This window comes from Neomonachus schauinslandi, chromosome 8 (assembly GCF_002201575.2).
Source record: "Neomonachus schauinslandi chromosome 8, ASM220157v2, whole genome shotgun sequence".
Lineage (NCBI taxonomy): Eukaryota > Metazoa > Chordata > Mammalia > Carnivora > Phocidae > Neomonachus > Neomonachus schauinslandi.
This window is the reverse complement of record NC_058410.1, coordinates 43,401,387-43,428,610: the sequence shown is the minus strand read 5'-3', so window position 1 is coordinate 43,428,610 and position 27,224 is coordinate 43,401,387. Positions and strand designations below refer to the sequence as shown.

The 27,224-nt window shown below is 40.6% G+C and overlaps 1 protein-coding gene across 1 annotated transcript in view; it reads right to left on the bottom strand.

Annotated features, from left to right (window-relative positions):
• FAM184A (family with sequence similarity 184 member A) overlaps window positions 1–23,755 on the bottom strand; it is a 111,696-nt gene extending 87,941 nt beyond the window's left edge. The window contains exon 1 of the mRNA XM_021693463.1: window positions 23,588–23,755. Coding sequence (XP_021549138.1) covers window positions 23,588–23,755 — 168 coding nt within the window. The remainder of the gene's footprint in view (window positions 1–23,587) is intronic.
• Window positions 23,756–27,224: the final 3,469 nt, after the last annotated feature.

The following is a 27,224-nucleotide window of genomic DNA, read 5'->3' as shown; positions in this document are numbered from 1 at the left end:
AGTTGTTCGGTCTGTCAGGGAGGTTATGTACCTCTACAAATTTCATTCTGTCTTCAACCAGGGCTCATACCTGATGAGTTACAGGGGACTTGTTCAGCGCCTACTAAATGATATTACTCACATGTCCCACCCCTCTGCCACCTACCCCCACCTCCAGAGTGTCTTTGTTCAGACAGACCTGGGCTGGAATGGGACAGAACTCAGGAGCCTCGGGCTCCCAGGTCTGCAGTTCTGTCTTTAGCTTCTACCTTCCCAGCAGAGCAGGCACTTGTAAAAGCACATCATCCCAAATTTCTCTAGCCTTTTCTAAGGCTACTTGTCCTTAACCATTTTTCTGCCCAACAACCAAGGGGATATTTCACTCCCATTAAACTTTTGATCACTGTGGCAGACATTCTTACTTTGATCTAGGGATAGGTTGCAGTATAAGAATCACCAAGTGGCCTTTTAAAACTACACACTCATTCCCCTCTCCCTTTCTGATGGCTACCAACACACCCACAGAGGGAAGGGATTAAAGTGGAAAAAAGATTGAGAACCACCTACTGCTTTACTAACCTATTTTATAAGAATAAGAATTCAGATATGTAGCAGCAGTGTTCCAAATTGAATTCTAAGAGAAGTTACTCTGTATGTTTGATATATTTTTTCTGTTGTTTCCTATGGTGATAAACATTTTCAGGTCTCAATCTACTTCTCAGCAGGAACTACACAGAGTTTAATGAGACCAATATTATGATGCTCTCCCTACTGAGAAAGTTTCAGTACCATTCTGAAAGGATCTGAAGTTAAGAAAGGTAATGAAATTCTAGGAAAGAGCTTTAAAGTTGTCAATATTCAAATTCTTTACAGAAAAAAAATTCGTATTTAATTTGGTGGCCCAAAACAAACAAAACACATATTCCTTTACTGACTCATCTCTACTTTTTTTAACAGAATTTTTTAAAAGATTTTATTTATTTATTTGAGAGACAGAGAGAGCACAAGCAGGGGGAGCAGCAGAGGGAGAGGGAGAAGTAGGCTCCCTGCTGAGCAGGGAGCTCAAGGTGAGGCTCAATCCCAGGACCCTGGGATCATGACCTGAGCAGAAGACAGACGCTTAACTGACTGAGCCACCCAGGCACCACTTTAACAGAATTCTTTTAAAGAAAATACTATATGTAACTCTGAAAGGGAAGCTAAGATAAATGAGTGAATTACAATAAAATAAAGCATCCTAGGTTGGCAACTGTGTGCAATGATCCAGATTTTCCCAAAGTATGGCACAGGAGATGACTTTAAGGAATCAATACATTTACCTTAACAGTCACTAAAATAACACAAGTAGCTCATCAAATCTGTGAAATCACCCATTATTTTTTAGGGAAAGATGAAAGCAGGAGGAATTCACAGATTTCTTATCTTACAGGCCCTATGCTCAAAAAATGCTTTTGTTGAGCCTTAAACATTGCGATTTTTCTGTCTCTATGGATTTGCCCATTCTGGACACTTGAGAGAGATGAAATCAACAATATGTGGCTGCTTTCACTTAACTGTTTTCAAGGTTCATCTGTGTTTTAGCATGGATCAGTACTTCCCTCCTTTCTATGACCAAATAATATTCCATTATATGGACATGCCGCATTTTGTTCACCCACATCAGTTGATGGACATTTGGGCTGTTTCCACTTTTTAGCTATTATAAGTAATGCTGCTATGAACATCCATGTACAAGTGTTTGTGTGGACATATTTTCAATTTTCTTGGGTATATACCTAAGAGTAGAATTGATGGGTCATGTGGTAACTCTACGTTACCTTACTGAGAAACTGAAAAACTATTTTCCAAAGTGGTTGCATCATCTTTCAATCCCATAAGCAATATATAAGGTTCCAATTTCTCCACATCTTTGCCAACACTTTACTGTCTATTTTTTAAAAATTATTATACCTGTCTTAGTGGGTGATCTCATTGTAGTTTTGATTTGCATTTCCCTAATGACTAGTGATGGCAACTAATTATTTGTATGTCTTGGTTACCTCCCCAAAAGCCATGGTACTTGTCTATTAGCCTACTCTCTTCTTCCTCCTGCAAAGCCTGAAGTCTCCACTTCATCTCTGAGGCCTATTCCCCATCATGTTCCTGCTCCCACCTGGACAACCCATACTGAGCTTTCCTTCATACAGCCTTGCCCTAATCCCAGCAGCCTCTCTCAGGCCTACCTCTGTAGACTTTAACTTTTCCCTTTCTCTCAATTCCCTCTTCTGCTTCCCAGTCTCATGTTCCACATTTCCAAAGTCCTTCTTAATTTTTCCACATTCTAAACCACCTCTCCCTTTGACTCCAGGCTCCTCTCTCTTCCTCCACGTCCTTCCTTCTTAATATGCATAGGCGACAAGCCCTACAGACTTAGTCCTTCACCTACCCTTTGTCCTTGGTACTATTAAATGTTATCCCATTCTCTTTCTCTATTCCTGTTATTCACTAGTTGGCAGTCTGCCATTTGATTTGTGAGTAAAAGCAATGATGGGAAAAAAAACCTTTCCAACTGAAGAGCTGTGATGGTGAATTTTATGTGTCAACTTGACTGGAACATGGGGTTCCCAGGTATATGGTCAAACATCATTCTGGGTGTGTCTGTGAGGATGTTTCTGCATGAGATTAACATTTGAATTTGTAGGCTGGGTAAAGCAGATTGCTTCATCAATCAAAACAGGCTACTGGTTCTATTTGACCCAAATAGAACAAAAAAGGCTAAGAGGTAACTGACTTCTTTGTCCTGTTTGAGCTGGACATTGGTTTCTCCTGCCCTGGAACTAGAACTATATCATCAGCTCCCCTGAGTCCCCAGCTTATGGAGTACAGATCCTGGGACTTCTCAGCCTCCATAATCATGTGAACCAATACTTCATAATAAATCATATTTATATTTCCTAACACACATTGCTAAAAGATAAGCTGAGGCATATTTAAAATTTGAAGTTTATTTGAGCAAAACTCAACTCAAATTGGGCGGTACCAAACCAAAAGTGATTAGGAACATTCCACTGACAGGAGCTAGGGGAGAGACTTTTATAGTGAAGATGTGGAAGCAAAGCAAGGAAATTATCTGATTGGCTATAGCATAAACCCTAGTTGGCTCTTTGTGATTGGTTATCCTTAGGGTTAGATTTCATAACCTTGAGACATTTACAGGCTTAGATTTTGGTTTGCTTACATATGACATATACACATACACATACTCTATTGGGTCTGTTTCTCTGGAGAACCCTGACTAATACAGGTGCTTGAGCCTTAGAAGCCCCTTACCCCACAAACAAATAAGCAAATAAGCAAAATTCATGCAAAGGAATTTAGATTTGCTCCAGTGAACAAAAAAGAGACAATGAGGACGTGTGTAGGGCTTACGTTTGTTAATAGTACAACATCACTAAGCACGACAAATTGAAATAGGGAGAGTACAAAAGTCAGGAGACTACAAAAACAAGGCCTACGTGGATTCCTGCCTGGGCAAATGCAATTTGAAAATCTAAAAAAAATATCAGAGAAACAAAAATGCAAGAAAAAAGAAGAAAATTTAATTCCAAAGTTCCACTCTAAAAAGAGAGTAGGGTCAGACAGAAATGCTACAGTTGAGAAAGGAAACTAGGTTTTTTGGTTTATTTCTTTATTCTTTGGCATATGGGAGAGGACTGATGGAGAAGATGATTAATTCAATTTTGGACATGTGGCATTTGAGGTGATGGCAGACATCCAGGTACAGATGACGGTCTTAAAAGATGAAATGGACAGAAGCTTCCTAAAATTAATTTAGGGTTCTACTATCCCACAGCAACATTTTATGCTCACCAAAATGTATCCCTTGTCTTACTGAAGGGCATCACTTGGCATTGGGCATCAAAGTAACTGGCTACTGAACCAGGGTTCTACTGTGCACTTAGTTTATCAGCTCCATCACTAAAATCTTCAAACATTTCCCAAACTGATGCTCTTCATATGATCTACTAAGAACTTCCTTCCTTTCCAAAGCGATGTAAACTTGGGCACTCACACATGCTGAGCACTTACATAGTGATAAAAGGAAACCAAGAGACAAGCATTATCATAAATATTCAGCATTCAAACCACAAGATCATTAACCCTCTTAAGTCCTCCTAGATAGGACTATGTCCTGTGTGACTCTGGTCTGGGAGGCCCTCACCAGTGTGCTAAAGATCTGGCTTGCTTTCTTCTGACTCAGCCACTACTGTGTCACCATCTGCCCCTTTCTCAAAGGGGCTAGGAGGATAGAAGAAAGAGCTTAGTCAGATTGAGAACTTCATTCCACAATATGGTTAAAAATTAATGTAGCATAACTTGAAACCAGTAAAGGCTGCTGCCCAAATACATACACATGCACTATCACCACTGAGGCAAAGATCCAAAATCTCAAAGATCTCAAGTCCAACATCTCAAAAAGTCTTCAATTATGGTCCTCTTGCTTACTGTCCCAATAGGTAGAAAACTGACCAGTGGCTAGGGAGTGACAATACCCAGAGTGCACGCAATTGTATAGTGTAAGCTCTAACTCTCTGCTATGCTCATAATAAAAAAGTCCTTCTTATTCCATATATTATCATAAATTTAATAATGCCTTTTTTAAATGCTGCTGGAAAGTGTTTCTGCTAATCTGAGGATTCTATATTTGTGTTCAAATGGCAGGAAGAGCTTTTTCCTAATAATTTATATTACGTTACCATCTCTCTTATTTTTTTATTCTCTTAAAAGTCTATGGCTAGGGGCACCTGGGTGGCTCAGATGGTTAAGCATCTGCCTTCGGCTCGGGTCAGGATCTCAGGGTCCTGGGATTGAGCCCCATGTCGGGCTCCCTCCTCAGCAGGGAGTCTGCTTCTCCCTCTGCCTCTGCTGCTCCCCCTGCTCATGTTCTCTCCATCTCTCCTTCTCAAGTGAATAAATAAAATCTTAAAAAAAAAAAAGTCTGTGGCTAATCACTGAAAAAGCTATAAATGTGGGTTAAATTTTCCCCCATTCCCAGAAAGTATACATTTTAGCAGACTCTGTTTTCCCAAAAGGGTCACAATATTTCCCCTCCCACATGCTCTTCTGCAATATGATCTTGCCGATCCCCCGACAAGGAGTTCAAGTCTCTCAACTCTAGGCTGGCCTTAATGATTCATTTGTAACCAACAAAATGTGGCAAAAGTGATACTGAATGGTTTCCAAGCCCAGATCAGTAGAAGTCTTGCCGCTTCCTTCTCAGTCTCTGGAAGACTCAGTCTCCAGATGCTGCCATGCTGTGAAAGATGAAAGCTACATGCGAGGGCATGAGGTCCTCTAGTCAACTGCCCCAGCTGAGCCCAGCCTTCAAGTCACCAGAGGAAGAAAGAAGTCATCTTGCAAGTAGATTCTCCAACCCCAGTCGTTTCAACTGCCCGCAGAGCAAATCACACCCATCCATTCCAGTCTTCCCATCTGAAAACGCAGACATCATTGAACAGACAAACCAGCCCCTCTGTCTCTGAATTCTTGACCCAAGAATTTGTGAGAATAAAGTGGTGGCTGTTCTTGCAAGACTTTTGGGTGGTGTGAAGGCAGCACTGGAAAACCAGAGCAGCAACAGCTAACTGGAATGTGTATGGTGGGTAACATGCCCGTCCCCACTCACTTTAGTGACTGAATTTCACATTTTTGTTCCCCTTCACTTTACTGAAACTTCCATTCCCAAAGAAATTCTTTTTTGTCAGTTTTGTTAATTTCCCCATTTATTTTGACAATTCAACTTTAGAAACCATCATATCCAATAAAATCATTTCCTAGGGTTTGATTTCCAGCTTATTTGTATTAAAAGCTTGTTTCTAACATTCTCTCCACTTACTGGAATTATTTCAGTCTTTTTCACCCTTTTATTGCAATCTATGTTTGAATTAGGTCATGACTAAAGACATAATTACTTGAAGCAAGATGTTGTGCACCCAACTATAACCATGATAAGTAAACATTCTGTCAGGCATAAGAATTATTCAGCACTTGTCGTAAACAAAGCACTATACCAGTACTTCACATTTTATCATTATAAACGCTTTATTATTGAGTTAGCTATATTGAATTCTATATATCTACTCTCATCACAAGTCATATTTTGCCAGAAAAAGCTCATTTTACTGTTCAACAAAGACTATTCTTGTTTAATATGTAATCTTAATACAAACTCTTCAAACCATTGCATTTTTATAAACAGTCTACTTTATAACTTGTTATTATATTTAATAAGGACAAATTGGTCACTCACAAATCATAGCATAAAAAATCAAGCTCTTCATTTTCCTGAGAGAACTTCATTTTCTTTATGAATCTTTGTAACTACTTGGCAGAGAAAAACTTAGTCCTGTTGTTTTTCTAAGTGTTTAGTCACTTCTAATTAAAGTTTAGACTTTTCAGAAGATATTCAGTTAAAACCAGGTGTTATCATTCTAGTTACATCCCACCCCTGGAACTCACTCACTTCTAAGCACCCCTTCCAGTGTCCCTTCTGCTTTCACCCCACTCAGCTGGGCCCTTCTAGAGGTGTCTGCAAGGACATTACGCTTTCTTACTGACAGATGCTAGGGTGAACAAGCTGCACATCTGGCCACTATTATCCTCTCGCTGGTCTGGAAAGTGTGGTGGAAAAACACTGGGCACGACAGTGGCTGCAGTAATAGTGCAAGCAGTCTAGGACAGATGAAGAGCGAAGTGAAGAAAGGAAGGGCTCATGAACAGGAAGAAAAAAAACCAGAGGGGCTGGAGAATGGGTAAAATGTGAAAAAGGAAGGGAGAAGTTCATTGATTTAATCAACAGATATTTAGAGCATCTTCCATATGGGTATTCTGGAGTTTAAGATTGAGAGGAAAATGTGTACGAGTAGCTTGAGTAAAGGTAAAGATCACAGAATCTGCAAAGGTCAAGAACCGTGAGACTAGGATGTTAGATGGGCCACCCATAGACAGCAACTCTCTGCTGAGCATGGGAAGCAACAAAGAGAGAGGTGCAGGAGGAAGAGACAGTTGGCCTAAATCTCAAGAACTGTATTTACAGAAGAGTCTAGCAGTAATGGTTTACAGGTTGCAATGAGAGCTAGAAGAAAAATGTTGTCTCCAGGACCTTTGATTGATGCAATGTGTGAAATGAGTAGTGGTCACCTGCAAAGGCAGCAGAAAAAGCAGTAACCTGGGGAGAGAGCAGGTTTTCAATTACAATAAGCAGATAGAGTATTTGATGAAGAGATGTGGCTGCAGAGAAGTCTGTTCAGCAGGGAGCAAGAGCTCTAGAGAGCAAGTATCTAGTTTATGAAGTTATGATGGTGAAACAACATAATGTATGTAAAGTGCTTAACACAGTGTCCAACACACAGTATTGCACAGTACACTTTTTGGTTTAATTGTTTTTGCTTATTGATATGGTCCGTCCAAGAAACCGTAACCAGGTATGCACGAGACAGCCTGCTGTAAACCCTCGGCCTCTGGGCATTATCGACATTCACCCCAATGGTCCTCTCAGCTCCTCTCTCCCATCTTGTGGTAGAAGCAGTCGTGCTCAGTAGAGGGAATGAAAGGACTCAGAAGGCGCTTACTGATCTGGCCAGAGTTTCACTCAGATAATATAAAACATTAAGAGCATTGCCAAATGTTGCTTTGTCTCAGGTATGTTCTGTCTTGTACATCTGTTAAATTGCAAGCTCCTGAAGGATGAGCTCCAGGACTTACTTGTTCCCCCCACCCCTAGTGTCTAGCATTTATTAGACACTCAAAATGGCTACTGAACGACTATCCATATAGGAATAAAGTAAAACAGGCAAAGTTCCATACCTCAGACATGTTAATTCCAGAGGCTGTATTTGGCACAATACCTCTTCTTTTGTTAAAGAGCGTCTATGCTAGTTTTCTAAAAGATGTTTAGATTTTATAAAATGTGACTTTCAGATTTAAGTATCAACCAGCAAAAGGTAAAACCTAAAAATATACCCATATATCTAATAAATAGAATATTGGTATATTTATTCATGCTATTATTTTAAGGATGACAAACTATGCAGAAATTTTATATAAACATTAATAATCAAGTTAGAAAAGACCATTTGATCAAATAATTCACAAATATATATTTTTATTAAAAGTTCTAAAACATTAATCAGTTAGAAAAGACAGTTTGATCAAATAATTCACAAATACATCATGTTTTTCTTAAAAATTCTATTTTCTTCTTTTTTAAGATTCTATTTATTTCTGAGAGAAAGAGAGAGAGAGAGAGATCACAAGTAGGCGGAGCGGCAGACAGAGGGAGAGGGAGAAGCAGGCTCCCCACTGAGCAGGGAGCCTGATGCAGGACTTGAGCCCAGATCCCTGGGATCATGACCTAAGCCGAAGGCAGATGCTTAACTGACTGAGCCACCCAGGCGCCCTGTAGTTTCTTGTTTAATATGAAGACTTATGATTTTCTAGTTGCTAATTAAAAAAAAAACTTAAGCAAAATAAGATTCTGCATTTTAAGACAATATATTCCACCTTACTTAGCCATATGACTGCAGAACGGCTGCAAGCTAAATTCTGGTATCCATCTTCATCCCCTGGTTCCTCCACCACTGGTCTCCCACCCTCTTCTTATTGTACTCTTTTCAATCTCTGAGCCAATATTTAAGTATTAGATCAAACACCCACCACCCGCCCACATAAATAAAACTAACTTCTTACATCTTCAGAACCTCATTTTTGCCCCTCTCGGCCAAAGACACGGATTCTCTTCCACCAGAAGCCATACTCTATGTTGCACCTAACTCATCATGGGATTTGGAAGTGACTTGGGCATTTACCTAGCTACCCAGTGCTGCCTTCTAAAAGGCACCACATGGCACAGTCAGACAAATTGTTCTATTATTTAGCTTTATCACTCCACCTGCCTCATGATAGTAATAAACCAGACTCAATCTTTTTTTTTTTTTTTCTTTTTGGCTATAGGGCATTTATTACAAAAGAATATCTGAGGTATAAGAAGCTGACCTGGAACCCACGCCTGCCCTGGCTACAATGGGGCAGTCTCACTCACCCCACGCCAGGCCCCCGGCACTATGGATGCAAAGCAGCCCGCCAAGGGCAGGGTCCCACGCACTGAGGTAGCTTCATCTTAAGCCCACACAAGTACAACTCCCCAGGCTTGTCCAACTCTCATGCAGATCCAGGCCTGGGGCGGGGGGGGGGGGCGGAAGGGAGGCCCCCGACAAACACTGCAGCCTCTGAGGAAAGGCACCTTCCCGCCTGCCCATCCCAGGGAAGCCCAGCCGGCAGCATGGGGAGAGGGTGGCTGGCTGCCAGCTGGAGGCAGGTGGAGATGGGGTTGGTCAGGCTGGGAGTCACTGCTGCCCCAGGCAGTCCTCGGTCACCCCCAGGCACCAGCTCTGCCAGCACATTCTGCAGGTAGTTGGGGTCAGGGTAGCCATGGCCTGTCATATTGCCTACATTCAGTGTAAACCTAGGCATTGGGACTCACAAATTTCCCTCCTATCCCAACTGTCATTACCTTTGGAGATTTCAAAAATGCATGTAGAATCTAAAAGACCAGACTTACAGTTCTTTGGGATTCCTAACTCCAACAACTGTCACTCCCCTATAAACATTCTCAAGACTGTACCCTGCATCTCATTTTAACTTACTCCACCTCAGAAACAGCCCCCCTCTCATGTTAAAACTCCTTGCTGTAAACCCTCAGCCTCTGAGCATTATCTACATGCACACCAATGGTCCTCTCAATTCCTAAAGTTTCCGTAATCTGTCAACTCTGTCCTAACCTCACTTCCTTCCCCATGCAGCCTGAAGGTAGATTAACAGAACTGTCTATCGAAGTTCTTTAGCTCTCTTACCCCAGTCCTTCTGCTATACCCATCAGGCAAAACTCAGACTCTGGAATAATCCTTTAATAACTGCCTTCTTCTCTCCTACATTTGGTGAACAATGATCCTCTCCATAGGACTTTCCAGAAAACTGTGAAGCATTTAAATTAAGACCAAATACCACATCTAATTTCCTCTTGGGACAACATCACATCTCCCTGGATCTTTTCTTTGAAAAGATCTGGCCATTGATTTTCTCTTCTTTCCCCTAGCAACTATACTAAATAATTTCTACTCTGTTTGAGGCCCCAGCCACTCATGATTTTAATTATCACTTATATGCTAATGACTTTTAAATTTTTATTTCTAGTATTGATCTCTCCTTTTGACTTAAAATGAATATCCAAACGTTTGCTAACTATTTCTACCTGGATATACACAGCCATCTCAGACTGAACTCATTCTCTCTCTCCCATTAATTCTGCTTCTCTCTTGGGATAACCAGCCTCTAAAGTGGCCTACACTGATTTTTGTCTCTTGATAGTCAAATCTTTGTGTAGTCACTACCTCTAGTATACCATGGTTGGTTTGTGTAAGAATATGGCAAAGGTGATAATATGTCACTCTACGATTATATTACAAAAAGACCACAGCTTGCATTTTGGTCTCTTTCTCCCCCAATCCCCGAGGATCACTTGATGTAGAGAGAGGTCAATGAGGTGAAGGACTAAAGTCTCCTGCTAACAGCAGAGGAGTTAACTAAAAAAAAATGGAGCCTCCAGAGCCAGTCAAATCTTCTGCTTGACTGTAACCTCATGAGAAACCCTGGGCCAAAACCATCAAGCTAACTGACACCTACATTCCTGAACCTCAGAAATAGTGAGATAATAAATGTTTGTTGTATTAACCTGCTAAATTTGGGAGTAACTTGTTATACAGAAATAGATGTCCTTCCTATATTCCTATCTCAGTTGACATTAATATCAATCTAGTCACTCATCCATTAACATTCATTCATGAGTATCTACCATGTGACAAAAGATCTGTTATCCTCAATCTTCCACTACAACAGACTGTCACAAAGACCTGACAAGTTTACTTCCTAAATGTTTCTTAAATCTGCCCCTGAAGATTTCCCAAATCTCTCTCTCTCTCCTACCAGAGTCCTAATCTAGGCCCTCATAATCTCTCATCAATACTGTATTCCAATACCCTCCCAATTAGTTTCCTTGATTCCCATCTGTCCCTGCCAAGAGTGAGCTATTTAAGACATAGAGAAGCAGCATATACGTAAGAGTTAAGGTGGAAGGACCAGGAGAAAGTTCTCTCAAGGAATGAATGACCCCAGTATCTTTGTAGACAAGTAACTGAAGCTTGATAGTCTTGACAGTTTTAGTAAAATAGAAAGCAGCTTATCTACATGATGTGTATGAGAGGAAGCAACAGGAGGCAATTCGGAGAGACAGCAACATTATGCACCAACACTACATGATCAAGCAGAATTGGGTCACATGATGTTGCAGAGAGCTACCAATGTCCAAGCATTAGTTTCCTCTTGTTGCTGTAACAATTTGCACAAAGCTAGCGGTGTAAAGCAACACAGATCTATTAATCTTACAATTCTGGAGGTCTCAAACAACTTTCATTGGGCTAAAATCTGGAGGCTCTCGGGGAGAATTCATTTCCTTGCCTTTTCCAGTTCCTAGAGGCCACTTACCTTCCTTGGCTCATGGCCACAATCCATCTTCAAAATCAGTAATGGCTAGTCAAGTCCTTCTCACATCCCATCACTCTGGCACTGACTTACCTCCCTCCCTCCCTCTTTCACTCAGGAGGATTCTTGTAATTACACTGGCCCCATCCAAATAATCAAGGATAATCTCACCATCTCAAAATCCTTCACTTAGTCATATTTGCAAATGTAAGGTAAATGTTCAAAGATTCCAGGGATTGGGATGTAGAATCCTTTGGGGGTAAGGAAGTGAGGGGTAGCATTTTTCTGCCAGAGTCCAGTTCCATAATTTTCTCTGACAATGCTCCACAATCCAGAAACAGAAAAAATAAATAGCAAGAGAGACTCAGGATTGAAATTAAAGATATGCAGGGTCCTAAAGAGAGCAATATCAAAGTGACAGGCTTGGCTTCAGATCAAAGTCTTTTTCTAGGCCAGTTAACCTTACTAACTCCTTGAAGACCACAGAGTGCTCTTATCCAGCCTCCTTTTCACCAGCATTTTCTGATAATCACCGGGGGACTAGGATAAGAAGGTATTGACAGATATGAACATTCTCTACTATTAACAACATTGAAAATACACATTCTTCTAAGTCATTTAAAAAAGGTATAGGTCAAGCCTAATTATCTGCCAAAATATTCTCTATTTAAATATTTTAAGTTTCCTGTATGTTGCATAAAGTTACTACAGAGACTTCCAACCAAATGCGCTGAACCCAGAAAATATAAGATTCCTAGTTATCTTTAGATATCTAGACAAAGGCTTTTAACAAAAACAACTCCCACACTGACAGTTTGTATTGGAAAGGAACCACAAACATATTTTAAGCAAATGATGAATATAAAAAAGTAAGACTTTATTTTAATTAAGTCAACATTATACTTCCAAAGGTTTCACTCCATGCTGTGGAATAATTTATATATTTTATTCCTTCTGACCTAGGGCAATGTAGTAGATTCAAGTTCAGATTATGAAGATCACAGTTCATACACAAGGAGAGAATCGTGTTATTTTGTGCCCTATTTATGATTGTAGGGTAGCTGCTTGGTGACTGGCAACTCACACAAAAGATGAGTATTCCTGCCCCCACTATCCCTTCCACACCCTTTCATCTGTGGGAGCTTAGCAAGATAATAAGAATCAAAGTCACACTCATGTGAGGGTGTTCGGGGTATTAATAAGAGTCATAGTCACACAGGTCCATGGCAACAGCTGAAAAACCAGAGCAGGGGCTAAGTAAACAGCAGATGCAAAGTTCTGTATCCATTTTTAGATACAGTAGATCCTCATTATTGTGGATTCCATATTTCCAAGTTTGCCTACTTGCTAAAATTTACATATAACCTCACAATCTAACACAGAATGTTAGATAAGCTTCATTCACGCATGAGCTATAATGCTGTTGCCTATAAGTTTACTTTTTTTTTAAGATTTTATTTATTTATTCATTTGACACAGAGAGAGAGGGTGCGCATAAGCACAAGCAGGGGGAGCAGCAGGCAGAGGGAGAGGCAGAAGCAGGCTCCCCGCAGAGCAGGGAGCTTGATGCAGGGCTTGATCCCAGGACTCTGGGATCATGACCTCAGCTGAAGGCAGATGCTTAACTGACTGAGCCACCCAGGTGCCCTCTATGAGTTCACTCTTAATGAATAGATAGTATGTATTAAATAAGGTGCCATTAAACAGAAACACACATAAAACAAGGTTATATATTTACTGGTTGATGAAAGTGTGACCAGAGGGTGTCAGGAACATAACCCTGTATTACCCCTATAACATAACTTGATAGAATATAACCATCTCAGTGAGAATCATGAGTATTTTATTTGCTGTTAAACCTTTACTTTTGATAGCTGTGGTCCCTAATAATATAGAATATATCTCCATCAAAAGAGAAAATATATACAAAAACATATTTATTTATTTATTTATTCATTTATTTGAGAGAGAGCGAGAAAGACAATGTGCCTGAGCAGGGGGAGGGGCAGATGGGGAGAGAGAGAGGGGAAGCAGACTCCCTGCTGAGCACGGAGCCTGACATGGGCTCGATCCCAGGACCCCAAGACCATGACCTGAGCCAAAACCAAGAGTCGGACACTCAGCTGACTGAGCCACCCAGGCACCCCAACATACTTAATTGCTAAAGACTGTTAACTGTTAAAGGCTGAACCAAGGGGTAGGAGCCCAGAAAATGGGTAGAAATTGACATTTACTGACCTTCTTTCCTACACAAATTATCTTATTTAAGCTCTACAATAATTCTATGAGGTAGGCTTCGCTATTCTCATTTTATAGATGAGAAGACTGAGGCTCTCACAGGTTAAACTTTATTAAAGGTCAAACACTAATAAGTGGTGAACCTGAAATTCAAACTGGGGTCTATCTAACCCACTGACCCCATACCTCTGACCTACATGATAGACACTGCTGCCTCACTGGGTCATATGGCTCTGGGACTGTGGCTCTCTGGCCTGCCCATGAGACACCTAAACCTAATACAGACCCATTAACTCCTGGGTTTCAGAAGACTGAAGTTTCCCTTACCTCCTTTATCCCCTGGACAAATACGTTACAGATTTGTAACCAGAGAATGTGTCAACCTTATTCTTTAAATTATTATTAAAAACCTTATTGAAGAAGACACCAGAAGGCACTAGCTTCTTTATCTAAGAAAATTAGATATATAAATTCTACCCAAAACAAACCAACCAAAAAGTTGCCAATAATTAAGCATTTAAAATTTGTCAGATTAGGGGCGCCTGGGTGGCTCAGTCAGTTAAGCGTCTGCCTTCAGCTCAGGTCATGATCTCAGGGTCCTGGGATCGAGCCCTGCATCCAGCTCCTTGCTCAGCGGGGAGTCTGCTTCTCCCTCTCCCTGCTGTTCCCCCTGCTTGTGCTCTCTCTCTAATAAATAAAATCTTTAAAAAATTTTTTGTCAGATTAATCTGTTGATTAAAATGCTCACCTGCTTTCTTCTGATATTTTCTCACAAGTCTGAAAAGAATGAAAAATAAATATAGTCCAGAAGTGGAATGATAAATTACTAGTATTAAATAATCAATAGTGCCTAACACAGCATCTTTCATGGACTAGGCATTCAACAAAAGTTTACCAACCAAAAAAAAAAAAAAAAGTTTACCAACCATATGGATCTATATGCTCTATTTTAGTCATATTTAAGTATACCTTCTTTTGTTACTCTGGGTAGACCAGTATATCAAACAAATGTATATACACGCACACACGCGCATGCACACACACACACACACACACAAAACTTCCCCTCAAAATTACGTGCATTTTGGTACTATTTAGGGTTTCAGTTATGAAATGTTTTCTGAGAGAGATGAAATTCTGTTATGAAGTGTTTCAGAAGGAACAGGATGAAAAATGCAAATACCTGTGAGCACACAGACACATTCAGCAGAATAAACGAAATCTTCCCAACCAGAAAGTCAATGTCTAGAATTTGTGCATATTCAAACTTTGCACTTCACTTTATAAGAGAGACAGGGCAAATAAAAAAAAGAAGTAACAGAATTTATTCAGAAATAAAATTTCAGCATTTGCCACAGGATTAGTATAGGTTTGGCCTAATCTTCAATGCATATACTGATGATTCTAACAATGATCCAGAGATAATAAAGGACTCCATGTAACTTATGAATGGTATGGTTTAAATGTAAGTATATTATTTTGGAAGGTAGAAAATTATCAGTACTTATGGTAATTTCTAATCAACTAAAATAACTCATTCTCCAATAATTTTGAATAGGGTTTATCCTAATATTTTACTATAATTGTCAGTTTTAGAGATAACTTAAATATTAGCAATGTATTTTGTAAACCAAATTTTCATTTTCAAACCTTTTTAAACCTCAAAATAGAAATGGTACATATAAATTAGAAAATACAGATTCGTAATTTTTAGAAGTCATTAAAAATAGTATCTCCTTTGTAATAAATTAGGTGGCACATTAGGACCTGAGTCTAAACTGTTCAAATCCCAAGTATTCTGGTTGATCACTAAACCTTTTGCTTTTCCATCTACTATAGGTCCTTTGGTAGTTTTAACCTCCCTTTACATCGCAAGATGAAGGTAAAAGATGTAGGATAAAAAATTTACATATTCAACTTCACTAATTTTGTACATTTTGTCAAAGCTTTAGTAGGAAAGAAAGATGTAATCAATAATGAAGCTTGAGACCTACAAATGACAGTGCACACTGTTGTAGTTTAATAGAAAGCTAAAAATAAAAGCTTATCTTCTAAAATATTTGCTCCGGTCTCAAATGTTAAGTATACCAAAATACTGACTATAAGTGGCAATCCCCAACCTGCAAAGACTGGTGTTCCCAAAATTCACTTTTGTATATTAACACTGGTTGGCAGTCAGAAGCTATTCTCCAGTAATACTTAAATAACTGTAAGTTTCCAGGTCAATCTAAAAAAGCCTTTGTGGATCAGGTCACACTTGCAATACAAAATAAAACTTGATAGTAATATTTCCCCCACATCAAACTACCGTTTATAACATCATTTTTATTTACCAAAAAAAAAAAATTCTGAATTCAATTAGCAATTGTCTCCCACCTTTCCTCAGGTGTTTATCTCCAAGAAGGACTGGGGAGTAACAATTCTGACAGACTTACTTAATGTCCTTCTCACCCATAAGTGGTCTACAAAATAGAAACTTCCTGTACTGAAAAAACAAGTATGGCTTTAACAAATTTCCATTACTCACATCAGTCCCATTTCATGGCATAATATCCAAGTTTATTTGAATGCTCAAGGATTAGAAACATTTTAGATCTCATAAGATAAACTGAAAGGATAGAATATCATTTTTAAAATCCCTCCTCCCTTCCCCACTCCAATTACTTCCTATTGCCATTCAGAATTAAAGTGACCAGACTGCAGGGTGCCTGGGTGGCTCAGTCAGTCGAGTAGCTGACTCTTGATTTCCGCTCAGGTCATGATCTCCAGGTCCTGGGATCGAGCCCCAAGGTCAGGCTCCTCACACAGCAGGGAGTCTGCTTGAAGATTCTCTCTCTCCTTCTCCCTCTGCCCCTCCCCATGCACACATGCGCTCCCTCTCTCTCTCTCAAATAAATAAATAAATCTTAAAAAAATTTACCAGATTGCTTCACTCGCATTTTGCTGAACCTTTATCCTTCTTAACCACTTTTTAAGAGGTTGGCAATTAGAAGACCGCAAAGGATTTTCATGAACAACACAGAGAGAGAGATGGAAGGAGAAAAACAGGAAAACTTCCAACTTCCTGTCTTTGGGAATGAGACCTAAGCAATAATCCAATTAAGCAAGCAAGCAGTCAAAGGAAAAATATTTAAAATACCATCCGGTAGTAACTTTGACACCAAGCATGACAGTCTCCAAATCAAAGTAATTAAAACATTTTTTTAGTCGGGAATGACTAAAGCTGTTAATAAAAACATAAAAATATTATGACATTTATCTGAGAATACATAAAAATAGCTGTTACAAATTTACCAAAGCCACAGTTACATATTGTACAACCTATAAATCCAGAGGTTGTTCAGTGTATGGGAGGGGCGGCACATGGGTTCACTGTCACCAGAAGTCTGTGATTCAGACAGTAAACAAAACATGGTTCCAGTGTGAGAAAACCACCACCAAGACAACTCTGGCTTCTCAGGAAATGAATGAGTAGTATTGGAAAGAAGGCAGACACAGGGAAAAGAGACCTGCTAGCATAGCTGCCCTTCTCTTAGACCAATCCAGAGGCCTGGGTTCATGTTCAGGTTCTGCTAGCGACGAACTGTGTAATCTTCAAATGACTCTGGGCCCTCAACTTCTACACCTACAAAATCAGAGGGTTAGGCTGGTCAGAATCTGTGGTTTCTTCCAGCTCTAAACCTTTTAACTCTAAAGGGAGTCCCTTTATAAGCATTTGGACAATTGATAAACCATATATCACATTTTTGTGCCCATTGGTAAAATATAAGAAATTAATTCAAACCACTCAACTATGACTAAAAGATTACATCCAAGCTACTACATAAGAGAATGGCAAAGCTGCAGTGAAACAAAGGAGGGGAAAAAAGATGCAGTATCTGATATGTGCTAAACCGAAACAACCCAGGTCATAACTAAAACTGAATAGTATGATCAAACAATATCTAGGTAATTCAAACTAGTGAAAAATGGGTTGTATTTAATGAACAGAAAACACAATTGTTTGAAAATTTCCCTAGTATATTAACATAGTCTGATTTGGGATATAGTAAAAGCAGTTAGTATTAAATGACTGATCACAAGACTATTTTTTTTTATTTGCTAAGAATCTGGTATCAATTACCTAACTTTTGCAATGACAAATATTTATATTTTAAACAGAGTGCTTTATATTTTTTATTTTTGCATCAAAAATATTAAGTATATTATGAAATAATATAGCTTTTGAAACAGTTTAAGAGGAAACCAATAAACATTTAAATATTTAAAAGTAATTTAATTCAGCTGAAATGATCTAACATTAACCCAGAAGAATAGCAGATATGGTCCTCAGAAATATTTACTAAACCTACTGTTTAACAAAATTACTTGGTACAGCATCATTACCATCAACACCACCACCATCACCTTCAATAAATATTTATTAAGCTTTTATACTACGTGCAAAGTATTCATATTAAAGTTACATGAAAAATAGTCTCTATAGCTGAGGAAATTACATTCAAATTACAGAAACAAGATATATTTATAAACAAAATAAACATTTCACAAATCTGTATTAAGTACCAATAAGTACAACAGACAATAAATGTTATAGTAATTCAGAGTAAGGCAAGCCTAACAAGGCCTAGGTTGGACAGGGCAGTTTTCAGGAGGGGTGGGGGTGGGGAGAGACATAAGCTGAGTATTAAAAGAAGACTTTTAAGAATGATTGATGCTGAGCACAGAGAACACAAAGAAACTACTCCTGCTCTTTGGAACCATATACCCTACCTTATACTAGTCATGTCAGTTAGTGATACCTAGACTGAACTGTATTAAAAAAGTACAATCAACTAAGGAGGCACTTATGAGCAGCTAACATAACAAGATATTAAAAGGGAAGTTTCTGTTGAGAACCAAAGGCAACTGACATGTCAAAGCAGGTGACAGAATATTCTCAAAATTAAAAAAAAAAAAAAGGCAGTCTAAAGAGAGCAGTCTTGAGATGTGCTACCTCCTACACCCAATATTAGTGAGAAAAGCCTCAAAGAGGTTACAGAGCAGGGTTTTGGAGAAGGTTTCCTTGGGGAGAGCTACAGGAACAAGTGTCCTTGCCTTTAAGAGAAAGGATGGATGCTTGTCACTCCCCTAAAGCCTAGAGGAAAAGGCTTTGATGGGACCACTTGAAGATCTTGGTTTTGTCTCAAGCACTTAGAAGAGCATACTGAAGTGGCATCTGATTCATTCTTGGAAAATTGAAAGGATGAGAAACTGGATGAAGAGGTATGTGAGACTGAATGAGAGATACTGAATTGAGACCACTATCAGAGTCTGTCTGGACATAGAATGAATGCTCCCTATGGACCAAGATGGGCCCTATGGGAAAGAAACAGAGTAAGCTGGGGTGGGGTCATCTGGGTCTATCCAAGAGGGTTACCTGAAGCTTGAACAGACCTTGGCAAAATAAACATGAAGGTCCTGCCAGATCTAAGAGGCTGAGGAAGGAGTAAGCAACCAGCCAGAATACACATGCATTCTCACTGTCAAGCAACCTGAGCTGAGGAATCCTGAGCAATGGAGGTAGGAGGTGGAAGATGCAGGAGTGAAAGAATGAGCTTTAAATGTGTGCCAAGTCTACAACAGCACTGAAGCTAGATTACCATGAACTATTCAAATAAATTTTACTGCTAGTCTTTCCCCTCTTCCCTTCTTCTTTGCCCAGTGGGGGAGGGGAGGGTGTTAAACTAGGACTGGCAAGACAAAGCAAGAAGAATAGAAAAGCCGAGTCAGAAGAAAAAAGTCAATGATGTCCCCCTTCCCCGATTATTGGCTGGGAATGGGCATGGGGGAGAAGCTTCATCCTTAATTTAGGTTTGGTTTAAGGTTTTTATTTGTTGGCACTGTACATTTTATTTTTATTTTTTTAAAGATTTTTTTATTTTTAAGTAATCTCTACACCCAACATGGGGCTCGAACTCACAACACCAAGATCAAGAGTCACATGCTCTTCCAAAAGAGCCAGCCAGGTGCCTGGACATTTTAATAATCAAATTGAGACTTCTGCAATTTAGTTACTGAAGGACAATTTATATTTTCTAAAAGCAACCAGAAAAGCCAAGTTTATCTATGGGCAGAGGATGAGCCAGCCTCACAGAGTAAACTGAAAGGGACAGTGAGTAACACAAAAAAAGCTGTTTTATAATTACTTTCCACAATTCTTGCTTTTCACCCTAATGCACTAAAGAGGCAACACAGTGGAGAGTAGAGAAGTACACAAATGTGATCCTACTAAACATAACTCAGCCCATCCAGCTTCTCTGCCTATCCTGAGATGGTTCAGCCATTAACAGTCCCAGAAATTTGCCATTACATGACTCAAAAATCTAACAGTAATTCTTAAAATTTACTAAGAGTAGCCTAAATATAATAGATTCACTTTAAAGGCAGAGACTGTGTCCTGCTCCCTACTGTATCTCTAACACTTAGCAAAGCATCCCTTACATAAAAAGGTACTTTAAAAACTACTGTTCTCCTTTCTAAGAGATGGCTATGTTAGGTTCTAAGGAAACAGAATCTGAACAAATATGTCTGCAGCTGAATGGCTTTTTAGTTAAACATCTATTGAGTCTTAGTATGTACAAAATTGTAATACAGATTACTTTCATCCTTATCCTTTCATAGCCAGCCAAGTATCTGGAAAATGCATGTATTTTCAATACTGTACTATAACAATGCAGGATACATGTGAAAAATTTAAACTTTGCTATTCAAATAGAACAATTACCGTATATATTTTTAAAGAGTTTCATAGAAAACTCTCAAAAGAAATACAATAACAATGCTATTAAATGCAGACTAGTTTAAGAAGAGAGGAACATTTAAAAAAATATATTATCCAGTATTTCACTAATACTTTGTTGGCACAGATTCTCTCTTTTCAGTGACAGCCTGAATTAAGAGCCTACTATCTTAGTTGTAGTATCATCACCCTCTTTTAAAGATTAGGAAACGGAGGCTCAGAATTTAGTGACTTGCCCAAGGTCGTATTACTAGTAAGCAGTAGGAGTTTTAAATCAAGACAGTCAGATTCCCAAGCCATGCTAACTATAATGCTGAAGAGTTGAGTACTACTGACTCATTACCAAAAGAAATAAAATCCTATTTTAATGATTATGTTTAATTTTGAAATAAAAGCTAAGCTTCCAACCTACCTCTACTGATGTGAATTCATGAATAAACGCTTGATGAATGAAAATTCTATATAGTAGATACCAGTAAAGTTTCTAACAGTTGAAATATTATTCATGATATCATTTTTATGGTATAGTATTTACATGAAGTATATGTGACTGTAAAATTTGAGTTTCCAAAATGATACATAAGGGAAGCATGTCTTATTGTATGTTTCAGAAACTAAAGGGTGTTGGCTGCAACAGAGTCCTATTATCTGATTATTTCATTCTCACATCTTATCTTAGTAATAAATGCAAGAGAAACCCTAGATATTCCAGTATAAGTCAGTGCTTCTCAACATGGGACGAGTCCTCACACCTCCCAGGGAACATATGGCAATGTCTAGAGACATGTTTATTGTCATGATGGTGTGTCATGCAGGTGTGGGGTGCCACTGGAATCTACTAGGTAGCACCAGGAATCCAGGAATGCTGTTAAACATTCTATAATGCAAAGGACAGCCCTGCCTGCTTCCAAGGAATTAGCCAAATCAAAATGCTCAAGTGCTAAGGCTGAGAAACTCTAGTATAAGGGATTAAATGTCCGAGGCACTTAGCAGAGGAGGTGGCATGAGTGTTTAGAGATTGTAACTATAAACACTAAATCAGAGAGTCCAGATAGCACTCAAGCCTTGACGAGCACTGGTATGGGGGCAGCTTCCTGCCTCATTAGATTTAAAGTGGGTAAACAGAACGTGATAGCAGCTTCTATCAATACTCTCGCCTTTAACAGTAGTGAATTATTTTTCTGATAAAAGAACAGATAATTGAAAAAGCATAAGTAAAAAGAAAAGCCGTTTACTGGAGAGATGAGAAACCTCATTAAACTGCACAAAGTTCCACTACCAACTTACTGAGTGTTTCTATTACTTACAGTAGGAACCTAGAGGGTTATAATCTAAAATCAGAACAATGGGTGTTGTGGACACACCATAAGAAAGTCAGAATAGGGCGCCTGGGTGGCTCAGTCGTTAAGCGTCTGTCTTCGGCTCCGGTCATGATCCCAGGGTCCTGGGATCGAGCCCCACATCGGGCTCCCCACTCCGCGGTAAGCCTGCTTCTCCCTCTCCCACTCCCCCTGCTTGTGTTCCTGCTCTCGCTATCTCTCTGTCAAATAAATAAATAAAATCTTAAAAAAAGAAAGTCAGAATACATAAACATCCATGTGCTTCATTCTGAACATCATTACTCTGAAGAACAAACATGATTTCAGGAAACCTGGCTTTGAGCTCCCAAATGTATAAATGCCCTGATGATATACTATTGTTTCTTCTTGGGCCTTCCTTTCTCTGAATATGGGGACTGTCAGAAGAGGAAACAGTAAAAACCGGGCACAGAGCAAACTCTGAGACAGCACGGACCTAAAACAAAAATCAGAAAACAAAATTTCCCCCAGTGTTGCCTTGCTCTGCATGGCTGAGTTTTAACTCTTAGGTGCTTGCTCCTTTTCCTTTACTTTTCTGTTGGAGCCCTCCCTCTTCAGTCCTTTCATGTTACTTCTCTTTCTACCGTCAATCATATTTTTTCACCTAAATCTTCTTTTTACCCTCTCTTGATCCCCATTTTCACTCCCAGTTCCTTTTTTCCAGCTCTGTTTTACTTGACCCTCTCAATAGTGTCAACTAGTACTGGAATTATATAATGGGAATTTTGGAGTTGAAAAGAGTCAGACTTCAGGGCTTACCTATTAGTAAACGCCCAGGATGCCCACCTCTCTTCATCATACCCACGCCACTAACAAGTGGTTAGCTGACTCAGCTTAAACACATTAAGATCACCTCTATTAACTTTCAGACACCAGGAATCACCTGTTCGCAATTAAGGGTTATTGAAAGACTGCTGGTGAGATGTAAACAGAGCAACAGAATCGATCTGAATTGCTCTTGCTTCACAGATACCAACTACTTATCATCAACATTAACTAGAAAAAAGCTCACCATCCTAAACTACAGTTGACCAAATCTGCAGGCTTAAGCTCTTTGAAAATTTATCTTTTGATAGACTGAAACATCTATGTGCAGACATATGATTCATCTAAGAAGCCTTGTTTGACATTTTGTCAGAATAAGGAATGACTCATTAAATCCCCCAAACGGCACGCAAAGTATGTTTTACCCTCCTACATTGCTCAGGTTTATTCTCCCCTTAAGTACATAAACAATAGAAGATACTGATTAATTGAGAAGATTCCGGGTCATGTTAGGTAAATACGGTACAGTACTTCATACAGTAGTGTAAAGGCTCGTGGAGTCTGGGCAGATGCATGAGCCCAAAACTAAAGTGATTTATTATCGTGCAATAAAGGAAGTAGATCCTAATTTGTTCTGTGCTGGCTTGCCCCTAAAGGGCAGCGGGGTGCAAGTCTCATAAACCCGGCCGTGCCGTTGAGTTGTCTAGTTTAAATGAACATCTCCAGCGTTCCACCGAAGTTTGAACGGTTCCTGGAGCTTAGTCTCGGCTGTTGCTTCCCCAGAGAAGCCCCCTTCAACTGCCCCGGGCGGAGGGCGCGCAGCCTCCCAGCCCCGCCGCTGTGCGGCCCGCACGGGGTCCCCGCCGTGCCGACCCCGCCGCCGCGCCCTTACCTTAGTGAGCTGGGCGATTTTCTTGCTCATTTTCAGGTGCAGGTCCTGGCTATAGTCCATGCTGTGCCCCGCCTGCTGCGCGGCGGCCGGCGAGGGCGCGAATTTGGCCGCTCCGGCCGCCGAGCCGCCGTAATAGTGCGGCTGCCAGCTCATGCCCGGGGTCGCCATCTTCCCGACAGACCCCGGCCAGGGCACCTGTCCTCGCGCTCTGGGGGCGGCCTGCGGAGCAACGGCGTCTGGGAGGCAAAACCCGGGGCGGCCGCTTCCGGACCCGATCCCCGGTGTGTGTCAGGTGCGGCCGCAGGCGCCCTCCGGCCCACGACCCTCCAGTCACCCCCGTCCAGGGACGGGGCAGCCCCGCCGGATCGAGGCCGCAGGCGACACCCACGCGGGACAGACGCCAAGGGTCCAGCAGCGCGGTCCCGGGCCCGGCCCGCTCTCTCCCGCTCTTCAGCTGACGTCTGGCGGAGGCGTCATGGGCAGCGTGGCCCCGCGGGTCCTGCTCCCACCCGGCACCAGGGACCTAGCGAGACGGCCGCCGCTGGGGCTGCGGAGGGAGGAGGAGACGGGGCGGGCTGGTGCGGGGAGAGGCGGGGACATGGAGGAGGACTCGGTAGCCGCGGAGCTGCCGTTACCAGGGCGCGCGGCCCGCCGAGCTCGCGGGGACGGCGACGTCATTTCTCCGCAGCCAAGGCCCACCCCGCGCCGCCGCCGCCGCCGCCGCCAGCCCCGCATTCTCGCCGGTTACAGGTGCTTCGGGAGGGCCTGCCGGGACCTCGCCGCCAGGTGCTTCCCCCTGCGGTGGGGATCCCCAAACCCCCACCTGGGCGGTGAGCCCCGTGTGCCGCGCGTGCTGTTCTACGTAAAAAAAAATCAGCGAAAGAGGACGGGGCTATCTGTGGTCTTTTCGGTTTGCAGAACGCGTGCCGAATTACTGAGGCTTTCCACGCGCAACGTCGCGTGCACTTCCCCAAGAAGGGCGTCAAGCTCACATCCAATTTCCTCCCAAGGCCGGCCTCAGCACCTCGGACATGGTAATAAAATAGCCCGGAATACAATAATCCCTGCCTTGACCCTTTCAAACTCATACAGATGTGATGGTCACAATGTACTAGGCCGATCACTGTCCTAAATTCAACGCCAGTATGTGTGTGTGGAGAGAGTACAACTCATCAGTCAATTAGTATGGCACTACACTCCTACTTTTTCCCAGTCTTAATGGAGACCGAGACAATTATATATGAAATCTCGTTGGCTGGAAGTAAAGGGGAAAAACAGAAGATGGAACAAGATGCCAGCTCCTTAAGGATTTGGGGCTGGGCCAAAGTGTGTCATTACTTGTGCATTTTCACCTTTCTAAATGTGTTATTTCTTACTGATTGTCTCCTAACATCTCTACTCCTGTAGGTCAAATGATTTTTTTTTAAGTGTATCCTGTGTTGAAGTAAATCAGTTGTTTTAGGACAATCTTAACACAAACTTTAAAAATGTAGAATTGTACCTATTTTAAAAACTCTTTTATCCAGGCAGTTTTGCAGAACTGAATTCCCCCATGTTATAGTATGTGATTTCTCTTTAGCATGCAACTAACAATCATAAAATCTGACATTATTAACAAATCCAATTGGCAGCCAAATTATCATAAAGTGTCTGATACAAAATCTAAACCAACAAGGTGAAGATTGAATAGCATCATGAAATACTTCCAGAATTGTTGGAATTCCAGAAAGGAAGACTGAAATTGGCTACATCTTTTCCCAGATGCTAGGTACTCAGTCCCCTTCCCCGCCCCCCCCATTCCTCCATCCCCAATAGACCTCCCAGAAAATAAGTTGTCTAGTTCCAAGGTTCTGAATGGAGCAGATGGCCAGAAACAAATATGCAAATTTTGCTCTGTTCTTAAGCTCTAATAATTCAATGAAATTAAAGAGAATTAGGAGTTAGTGTTATTCCATCAAATTCTAGGCATAGAAGATTCACAATCATTTAAGAATTCTTAGATCCTTTACATTCTAGGTGGAAACGTATGCTCTAAAGACTCCCTGTTTCCTTAAATTTTTATAACTAAGTCTTGCTAGGGCAACGAAGGTGTTTCTGGTTTTGTCTCTATGATATAGTGGAAAGAGCATAATACTGGAAATAAGGAGACCAATGTATAGCCTCAGCTGAGTCACTGAGGCTATTTGCCCCTCAAATGCGTCCTCTGAAATGAGACAATATTTACCAGTCTCTTCCCACTCTAACTTGGCAGTTATAGATTGAGGCCCTGGTTTACACTGAACCCTATCACATGAGTTCCTGCCATCACTATACAGCATAGCCTGAGAGGACCCTTTTCCTCAACATTATGCTCACAAGACACCCAGTGTCATTCCATGAATTTAATATTTTTAGCCCTACCACAAAAGGATAACACAGGTCATCTGGTGTAGAGTTCTATTCAATTATAAATAATAAATGGAAACATAATAATATAATACACCCATAATCCTATTACCTAGAATCTCACTTTTTAAAAATCCAGTAAAGGAGGTGTGCAATATGAGAGTAACAGGAAAAGATAGTTAGGCAAGATATCTTTATTTAGCACCTGTTTCTCTCACAAGATGGTTTATGCAAAAATATTTATCAAATGCCTATTGTGTGCCAGGTGCTGCGTTAGGTGCTGAGGCTGCAGTAATGACTCTGTTCCCAAAAAGTTAGTAATCTAGTGGAAAAGACCGGCAAAGAATAAGGTGCAATGCAATGTGGTGTTAAAGGAAGAGGGACACTTAACCTCGCTTGAGGTGTCAGAGAAGACTTCACACACACACACACACACACATACACACACAAAGGCAATAATTGAACAGATTTCTGAAGGATGAGTTTTTCGGACAAAAAGGGGTGGTAGGAAAGTGGACTACAAGCTCTGAGGATAGCAAGGGCAAAGCCCTGAAGATGAGAGATAACATAATCTACTTAGGGAACAGCAAGAGGTACAATATGGCTGGAGCAAAGAGTTTGATGGGATGTCAAAATATGAGATAAAGCAGGTATCAAGATTATTCGTGGGGGGAGGGCTTATTTGCCTTGATAAGGAGTTGGGTCTTTATCTTGAAAGTAATAATGAGCCACTGAAGAGCTTTATGCAGGAGAATGAAATAATCAGATTTGCACTTTAGTAACAATTCTTGTGACTATGGAAAATGGATTTCAGAGGCAACTTTATAGGCAAGGAGAATAGTTATGAGGCTATTGCACTTATTGAAGTGAGAGAGGATAAAACATTGACTTAAACTATAGCAGTGAGAATAAAAAGAAATGGATGTATTTGAAACATCCATAAGGTAAAACAGACAGGACTTTGAGGGGCAAATAGCCTCAGCCTTGACCAGTGGTCAAGGGTGCCCCCTGAGATGGGCTAGAGGAGGGACAGGTGGGAAAAGTAATAAGTTCAGAGTAGAACATGTTACCTTTGAGGTGCCTGTGGGACATCCAAATGGAGATGTTCAGGTGCAGTGCAATATAGAATAGGAGAGGTAATATAGTAATTAAATTTGAATATAACAGGAGAAAGTAAATATTGCTTACAAGAGACTGGAAGCTATTGGTATATGAAAAGAAACATCTGTCTAGGCAGGTTGTCATCTATGAC